Source organism: Corvus kubaryi, unplaced genomic scaffold, assembly GCF_017639235.1.
Source record: "Corvus kubaryi isolate FWS band 111438036 unplaced genomic scaffold, C.kubaryi_AGA036_p1.0 36781, whole genome shotgun sequence".
Lineage (NCBI taxonomy): Eukaryota > Metazoa > Chordata > Aves > Passeriformes > Corvidae > Corvus > Corvus kubaryi.
Window position 1 is genome coordinate 11,557 of NW_024580947.1, and position 9,242 is coordinate 20,798.

Below are 9,242 nucleotides of genomic sequence, written 5' to 3' on the forward strand. Positions count from 1 at the left end.
AGGTGCCACATGCCAGCCCTGTATCCCGGTATCCCGGTGCCCCCTCCGCAGCTCTGAGCTGCTGACTTCCTGCCAGGCTTCCCAAAAGGCACATTCCAGGCGTTGGGAAGGAGCCTCTGAGCAATCTGCCGGCCGCCCACCGCCCGGGCACGGCTGGGCGGGAATGGGAGCAGCTCTCTCCGGATCGATCCGCCTTTTCCCGCAGCAGCCAGGCCTGCCCGGGAAGGCGCCGCAGCCCCCTCCAAGCTGCTGCTCCCGGCGCTCGGCACCGTGCCGGGATCTGCTGCCAAGGAGGAGCTGAGATCCCACCATTCCCGCCGGGCTCAGCCGTGACGGAGCCGCCTCCGAGGGAGCGGGGCCGGGGAGGGAAGGGAAGGGAAGGAAAGGAAAAGGTGTCCATCGCCATTCCAGGAGCCACCGGGAGATGGAATGAGGGACAGGGACACGGGGACACCTGGGGGGCTGCCACAGGTGGGAGCGGTGATCCCTGCGGGAATGGGGGCACTGGGATACGGGATCCCCATGGGATCCTCTCCGTGGGGAGCCAGGCAGTGCACAGCTGGATCTGGTGTGCCAGGATCACGGACAGCTGGAATGTGCACAGCTGGATCCACGTACCTGGGACACAGCTGGGGACAGATGGATGCCCAGGGGACGTGGCTGGGATGGGACAGAGGGACACAGGGAGCTCTGTGCGGGATGGGGACGTGGAGCTGGGAATCACCTCGAGCCACAGGGATGGGGCAGGGGGACAGGGACAGGACAGGGGGACAGGGACGGACGGATGAACAGGAACAGGACCGGGGGACAGGGACGGACGGATGGACAGGGACAGGACGGGGGGGAGCCAACACAGCCCCACCCGTCCCTGAGGCCCCCCAGAGCCCCCAGCCCCGGCGCTCACCGGGCCTCGGCCGCCAGCAGCTCATCGTAGTGCGCCGAGCGCTGGTCATCGTCCTGCCGGTAGCGCAGCACCGTGGCCAGGCCTTTGCTGACCAGCGCCTCCGCGATGTTGCTGCGGGAACAGGGCGGGATCGGTGTGGGAATTGGGGCAGGGACACCTCCATCCCACCCCATCCCACCCCACCCCATCCCATCCCACCCCATCCCACCCCATCCCATCCCATCCCATCCCATCCCATCCCACCCCATCCCACCCCACCCCACCCCACCCCATCCCATCCCACCCCATCCCACCCCACCCCATCCCATCCCATCCCACCCCAAGGGAAGGCTCGGAGTGACACATCCCAGGTCTCTGGGCACAGTGGGGGACCCGAAGCCTCCCAGCAGTGCCCCAAAAACCCCACCCCAAAAATTCCCCCAAACTCCCCCCACCCCAAACCCAGCAGGCTCAGCATCCCCAGGCCACAGGAACGCCCTCTGGGATTTCCCAATTCCATCACTTTTATCCAGGAGCTGGGTTGAGCATTGGTTTGGGAGCAGGGGGCACCATCCCCAGACCACGGGAATCTCCTTGATTCCACCATCCCACTTTTTTTCCGGGAAAGCAGCTTTGGGGGGGGCTTGGACAGGAAGGACCCCCCCTCCCCCCCCAATCCCCATTCCCTCGGGAAGCGGCTTGGAGCAGCGTCTCCCAGTGAACGGGGATTTCTGGGATCAGAAGGGGGGCCGGTGCAAGGCGGGGATGAATCCCTCACATTCCACTGCTTTAAACAGATCCATGAATTCTCCTTCGCCAGCGCATCCCTAATTCTCCTCCAGTCACCGCCCCCCCGCTAATTCCCTCTGTATCCCCAAAACAAGCGGATCTATCCAGAGGATGGAGGGACTGATCCCTTCCCGAATCCCGGGTGTGCCCCTTCCTGAGGAGGGGGATGGGCAAATCCATCACCGGGAGCTGAAATTAGGTCTCGGAGCAGGGGGAGGAATCCAAAAATTGGGGATTGGCGAGAGAGGGAATCGCTGCAGCTGGAGCAGCTGTGGCAGTGCTGGGAATGCCGAGCACTGGGAATGGGAGCCCCAGAATGGGCACCTGGGAATGGGAACCCCAGAATGAGCACCTCTGGGAATGGGAACGCCAGGAATGGGCACCTCCGGCTGCTTGGGAAGCAGCGGGAGCTGGGGGAGGCCAGGGAAGGGCCAGGCTGGCTCCCACTGGTCCCTGATATCCCCCATCCCAAACCCATCCCACTCCCCATCCCAGATATTCCACTCCCCATCCCACTGAAATCCTGGAACGGGGTGTGGAAAAGCGTCCCCCTTGTCCCCTCCCTGGGCCATCGGAGAGCCCGGATGCTCTGGAGCATTCCCAGCATTCCCAGACATGAAATCCTGCTGCTTCCCAGTGCCAGAACTGGAAATTCCGGGAAAAGCCCAAATTCTATAAGGGTTCAGAGGTTTTAAGACTCAGAACTCCCACTGGGACTGATCCTGGCACACAGGGAAGAGCTGTGGGAGCACTGCAGGAAGGAGGGCAGGGAACAGGGAGACAGGGAAATGGCTCGGAGAAGGAATTCCAGCCCATGGATTCCAGATCCTGCTCCAGCCCCACTCCCTGCTCCTCATCCCAGCCAGGGAGTGGGAGGCATCCCCCATTCCCACTTCCAAAGCAAGCTCTGGAATGGAGCCGGAGCTGTGGCCTGGAGGGAAGGATCCCCCAGTAAATCCCAGATTAAAGACTGGGAATAGGGTGGGGAAAATCTCCTCAGGCTGGAAAATTCCAATTCGGGGACTTCAAGCCAAAAATGTCCATTTTTAAGCTCCTCCCACAGCTCCTTTCCCCAGGGAAGTTTCGGAGGGGTTTCATCCCACCAGAACCAGTGCCCAGCACAGACTGGGATCGGGATTGGGATCAGGATCAGGGGTGCCAAACTCATCCCAGCTCCCAAACTCCAAATCATCCCGAACTGCAGCATCCGGCCCCACTGCCCCCAGCCAGCGAAGGGACCCCCCGCTCCCACCGGGAATTGAGCCTGGAATTACAGCTCAGGGAGCTCCTGAAATGTGGGGTTTGGGATTTCCAGGAGCTTTTTTTTTCCGAGGATAATGCAGGATGCTGTGGGATGCTACAGAATGCAGCAGCATTCCTGGGGCAGGGATCAGGCCCAAAACACGGAGGAGATGGAAGGGAGAGATGGGATAGAGGAATCCCGGGTCCAGGCCATGACAGGAGCAGTGATAGACAGGGATGCATGCAGGGATCCAGAGGGGATGCATGCAGGCATCCAGGCAGGGAAACAGGCAGGATGCGGGCAGGGATAGGGGCTGGGAGATGAGCAGGGATCTGGGCAGGAATATGGGCAGGGATCCGGGCAGGGATCCAGGCTGGGATATGAGCAGGGATCCAGCAGGAGAAGCCGGGTTTGTGCTCCAGCCCCCCCAGTTCCCAGTGCCCGGAGCTGGGATCGGAGCTGGGATCGGGGCTGCAGCTCCTGCCCTGGCTCCCGCCCCGGTGCCGCCGTGCCCGGAATTCCAAGCAGGCTCAGCCCAGCCCAGATGCCGGACGGACACTCCAGGAGGACAAGCCAGGCTTTATTCCCTGCTCCATCCCAGCCTGGCAAAGGCCCCGGGACACAGACCCCGCTCTGTTCCACCCCCGGCATCCCGGGATGCAGCGCCGGGAATGGCACCGGCACCGCTGGGAACATCCCGGGAACGCGGGGCAGCTCTCCCAGGCCTGGGATTAGGAGCAGGAAAACCCTGCTCTCCCAGATCTTCAGGAAAGGGAAGGGAAGGGAAGTGCAGCTCTCCCGGCCCCTGGCTCAGGGAAGGGAAAGGCAGCGCTGCAGCGCTTTGGGCGCTTTCCAAAATAGCTGCTACCGGGAAAAAATCTGGGAAAGCAACCAAGGGCCTATGACAAATCCTCCCTACGCAGCTCCGGAGCCGCTGCCAGCCCGAGGCTCGGCCTATCCACAGGGATGAGCCCAGGGCTTGGCCTATCCAGGGATGTGCCTGAGACTCGGCCTATCCAGGGAAGTGCCCAGGGCTCGGCCTATCCAGGGATGAGCCCAGGGCTCAGCCCATCCAGGGATGTGCCTGAGGCTCGGCCTATCCACAGGGAAGCGCCCAGGGCTCGGCCTATCCACAGGGATGAGCCTGAGGCAGCGGCACCCGTGCCCCAAGGGGGACAAGCCCCAGTTCTGGCTGCGGGGCAGCTGCCCTGGAACTCTCCCCATTCCCAAACCTTCTCATGGAGAAGGGAGTCAGGGAGGGGGTCCCTCGGGAAGGACAGCCATCCCGGGATACACAGTGGGGGTGACTCCTCCAAAGCCGCCCCCGAGGCAGTCGGACTGGGGGAGCCTCATCCCAATATCTCCCAAAACTGCTGGAGCGGGGAGGGGGCAGGTGTGGGGGGTCCCAGGCAGCGGCATCCCAACGCATCCCACAGAATCCCAGTGCTGGGATGCCGGGAATGGGGGCTGATCCCAGGCCAAGGCCCCCGCCAGGTGGGAATGCCAGGTGGGAATTCCAGGCAGGAACCCCCAATCCCTCGGGATGACTCACATTCCGCCGATGGACACGGTGGCACAGGTGCGCTCCGAGAAGGCCGGGACGGTTTCGGTGGCGCTGCTGGCGGGGCGGATGTAATCCACGGAAACGTTCACCTGGAACAGGGACAGGCTCAGAGCCGGCATCGCCCGGCCCCCAGCGCCAAATCCCCGGGATCGGCCAGCCAGGCCCTCATCCTCTCCATGCCCAAATCCCCTGGAATCAGCCATCCAGCCCCTCATCCCATCCTCCCTGTGCCCACATTCCCACTGCCATCTCCAGCCCCTCCACTTCCCCGTGCCCAGGGAATAGAGCCGATTCCCAGCAATTCCGGCACCACCGGAGCTTCCTGGCACGTTAAACCAGGAGCCTCCCAGGCAGGACAAGATCCAGCCGGGATCGCGGCACCTGCCGGGTGTTCCCAGAGCTCCGTGGGGATCCCGAGGTGCTGCCGGCCTCGGCGCCTCCCGGGTTATGGATGCGGCATTCCCGCAGGGCAGGTGGACGGGAGCAGCACTTCCCGCTCCGCCAGGGCCGTCACCCGGAATCAGCGTCCCCGGGCGGGATGGGAAGGGCTGTGGCAGGGCAGGGAGCAGCCCGGGCTGTCCTGGAATCCCGCGGGGTCCCCGCGGCACCGACAGCACCGGGAGAGACTGGGACAAAGCTGCCACTGCTCCAGGATCCCAGACAGGGACAGGGAACAGCAGGGACTGGGAACACCTCGGGGGCAGATCCTGCAGGATGCGTCACCTCCCACTGCACCAGGGCTGGGACGAGCTGGGATGTGCAGAGATCAGGGAATTATGGAATGGGCTGGGTGGGAGGGGACCTCAGAGCCCCTCCAGTGCCAGCCCTGCCATGGCAGGGACACCTCCCACTGTGCCAGGCTGCTCCAGCCCCAATGTCCAGCCTGGCCTTGGCCACTGCCAGGGATCCAGGGGCAGCCCCAGCTGCTCTGGGCACCCTGGGCCAGTCCCTGCCCACCCTCCCAGCCAGCAATTCCCAATTCCCAATCTCCCATCCAGCCCTGCCCTCTGGCACTGGGAAGCCATTCCCTGGCTCCTGGACCTCCATGCCTTGGCCCCAGTCCCTCTGCAGCTCTCCTGGAGCCCCTTTAGGCCCTGCAAGGGACTCTCAGCTCTCCCTGGATCCTTCTCTCCTCCAGGCATCGCCCCCAGCAGTTCCCAGCACCACATCCCGCATCCACAGGCGCCGTTTCTGTGCCAATCCCACCCAATCCCATCCCTCTGTTTCCCAGGAAAGCTCCATCCTCAATGCTCTCCCGGGATCAGCTGGAATAGCCTGAGGCTCTGGGGGACAGGGGGTGACACGGGGGTGACGTGGGGATCTTTGGGGGCATCCCGGTGCCGCCCAGGGCTGCACTTGGCCTCTCTGGACTTTTCCCATTCCCTTTCCTGTTGCTGTTCCCGTTCCGCATGGCCGGAGCCATGCTGAGCCAAAGGCAGCCAGACAGGCGAGGCAGGAGCAGCCCTGAGCCCCTGCAAGCCCTCGGCTCATCCCAAAAATCACTCATTAAACCAACATCAAAATGCAGAAAAGGCCGGAGCGTCTGGCAGGGCGCCGGAGCCGAGGCTTTTCCGCGCGGAGAGGGGGCTCCGGCAGGAAAGAGCCAATTAAGGGGAACGGTTACAGCGATTCCTCGCAGCAAAGCTCCCGTCGGAACCACTGGAGGGGAAAAAGAGACGCCGATTACTCCGAGAGGCAGGTTGGGAATTCAGCTGCTCCGGGGCTTTGGAGATGTCTGGCTTGGGAGCGGCTGGCGTGGGAAACACCTGGCTCGGGATGCGGCACCGGGAGTGGGGGAGCGGCGGCAGCAGCGGAGCAGCCGGGGGGGACGGGGGATCCTGGGGGATCCTGGGGGATCCTGGGGGATCGGGATTGTCATCAGGAGGGGAGGAGTCAGGGGGGATGGGGATTGGGATGGGATGGGATGGGATGGGGTCACCCCTCAGCAGGAAAGCCCTGGGTTGTTTCCTGCTGTATCCCATTGCATTGGATCTACCCAGGGGCAGGAAGGCTCCACAGAGGGATCCGGACAGGCTGGATCCGTGGGATCCATGGGACAAGAACAATGGGATGAGGTTCCACAAGGCCAAGTGGAGCCCTGACCCAGGGTGCCCAGAGCAGCTGGGGCTGCCCCTGGATCCCTGGCAGTGGCCAAGGCCAGGCTGGACATTGGGGCTGGAGCAGCCTGGCACAGTGGGAGGTGTCCCTGCCATGGCAGGGATGGAACCATTCCGTGATTCCACGAATCCCATCCTTGGATCACACCAACCCCATGGAACGCTCCAGATGCAGGGAAGCGGCTGGAAAGCCGGGAAAGGCCCTGGGGGTGCCGCTCAGCCGGAAGGAGCCGGAGCTGCAGGGACAGGGCCCAGGATCATCCGAGGGCAGGGCCAGGTCTGTGTGACACCAGATGTGGCACCGGCACCGGCACCCCACAGCTCTGTCACAGGGGGAAGGAAGGCAAAGCATTCCCGGGATCCAAGGGCGACGTGCCCACGGAGGGGCTGGGAAGGGCTGGCTCAGGTTGGGGGTGCAGGGACCCCCCCCGGGACCCCCGTGGGCCCCGCTCCCCCCGGAGCAGCCGGAGCCGTGCCTGGGCGGCTTTCCAAGGTCAGCTGCAGTCAGGGTGGATTAAATCACTCCGGCAGCTCCGCTCCCGGGAGCGCATCCAGCCCCGGGAACAGCGGCCACCGCCGCCAATGTCACCCCACGGGGACCCCGACTCCCCGGGAGCACCCGCGCAGAGCTGGGGCTGCCAGGACATGGGGTGACCGGGAAGGGGCCCTGGCCCCGGCCCCAGGATCAGGGGCCCACCGACGCTGTTCCCAGCTCAGTGTCCCCAGGGTGGGATCCTCAGGGCGCGGCCCCTGCCACCCTGTCCCCAGCTGGTCCCAAGGTGGTGGGGACACCCCCAGTGCCCCCCGTGGTCCTGTCCCAGTTGCGGCCCCAGTGTGGGCTGGGGGGACACACTGGGGCATTCCAGGCACATCCCCGCTCCAGCCTCAGGACTCCACGGCACTGGGGATGTGTCCCCATCCACGGGGGGACAGCGGGGACGGGGACCCCCTCCCGGGCCCTGCCTGGAGCGGGGGAGGGGCTCATCCCGCCGGGAAGGGCCGGGAGCAGCCCCAGCTTTGGGATGGGGAGGGCGGGGTGGGCCCGAGGCCGTGCCGGTGCCATTCCCTGCTATTCCCTCATCCCACGGGGGGCTCCGAGGGGCCGCGGGGACACGGGGGGGCCGGGGGGGGACAGATGGGGGGTGGGCGGCAGCCCAGACCTGCCGGGCTAAAAATACCCGGCCCGCCCGCGGATCTCCCGGCCCGGCGGCGTCACCCGCTCCCGGGAATATTTTTACTTCCCTGGCAGCTCGTGCCGGGTGGAGGGGCCGGGGGGGCTGGGAAGGGGCTGGCGGGGGGCTCGGTGCCCCCCGTGTCCCTCCCGTCCCGGAGGAGGCTCCAAGAGACCTGGCGGGGGCCAGGGGTTGTGAGCAGGAATGGGCGGGATGATCGCGGCGGGATGGGGGATGGATGCAGGAGGCACCGCGGGGGCAGATCCAGGGACGCGTTTTTCCCTCTGGAGCAGCAGTTTCCCTCCCGAGGGCCGGCTCATCCCGGTCCCCCCACGCATCCTGCGGCGGGCAGCGGGATTTCCTGGGAATGGCGAGCAGGAGCCGGCTCCGTCTCCCTAACTCCCTCCACCTCTCCATCCTCCCTCCTGGAAAAGGCCGGGATGTGGAAGGAGGATGCTCCACAACAGCCCCCGGGAGCCTCCAGCGCCTCCAGCATCGCCGGGAGCGGATCCAGCGGGATCCGAGCTCCCTCCCGCTCCAGCGGCTGCCGGAGGGGCCACGGAGACCCCCGGGGCAGGGTTGACCTTGGAGCGGGATAATAATGGAAGTGCAGGGCTGGGAAGCGTCGGGAGCAGGGCGAGAGACGCAGGGGAAGGAAAGATCCCGGAATTTGGAATCATCACACCGGGAATAATCTCGCTTCCCTCTGCGCCCCCTCCGCCGGGAGCCAGCCCAGCCCACTGCAGCTCCGCCGCAGCCGCGCACGCCGCGGATTCCAAGCGCAATCCGGGCGGGAAAACGGCGCTCCCGAGCAGCGCTCCCGGCTCGGCTCCGAGCGGCCAAATCCTCCCCGGCAGCCAAATCCTGCCCAGCTCCACACGTGGAAGCGGCGGGTGACGCAGCCGCTCCCGTGACGCTCCCGAGCTGGCAAAGCCGCCCCGGCTCCCGCACATTCCCGGGCTCCGGCGCATTCCCGGGCACAGGATCCCGAGGGATGAGTCCCCATTGTCCTCAGCCCCGGCTGCACCAGCAACTGGGATCTTCCCAAAATCCCCCCTCCGGACATCGCTGCTGTGCCGAGCTCTCCCTGAGCTTCCAAGTTGCCCGACATCCCAAAAATCCCTCCGTCTGCCCAAGCCTTCCCTCTTCCCGGGACTGGGATGGCATTCCCAGGGAGAAGGCTTTCTCTGGTCAAACCCATCCCTGTTTTACCCCAGCTCCGATCTCCAGCAGTGCCTGCACCTGGAGCGCTGCTGTTGGTAACCCCGAAAGGAGAATCCCTGGAATTGTCTCTGGAAGCATCCAGGTGCCTCTGAGGGGACCAGACAGGGGAATGTCCTGGAAAACCATTGGGAAAGTGGTGCTGGCACCAGGCTCAGGGCTCTGGAGATGGGCAGCATTCCCAGCTGGAATCGGCCTTTCCAAGAGGGATGGGGCACAGGGAGGGGCACAGGGATGGGCACAGGGACGGGGT

General features: G+C 65.1%; 1 protein-coding gene across 1 annotated transcript in view; it reads right to left on the reverse strand.

Moving 5' to 3' along the window:
- The window catches only part of SND1 (staphylococcal nuclease and tudor domain containing 1), a gene marked incomplete at its 5' end in the record, with an annotated part of 47,250 nt that overhangs the window by 6,695 nt on the left and 31,313 nt on the right, over positions 1–9,242 (reverse strand). Inside the window, 2 exons of the mRNA XM_042020105.1 lie at positions 905–1,015; positions 4,468–4,568. Of these exons, the coding sequence (XP_041876039.1) occupies positions 905–1,015; positions 4,468–4,568 (212 nt within the window). The remainder of the gene's footprint in view (positions 1–904; positions 1,016–4,467; positions 4,569–9,242) is intronic.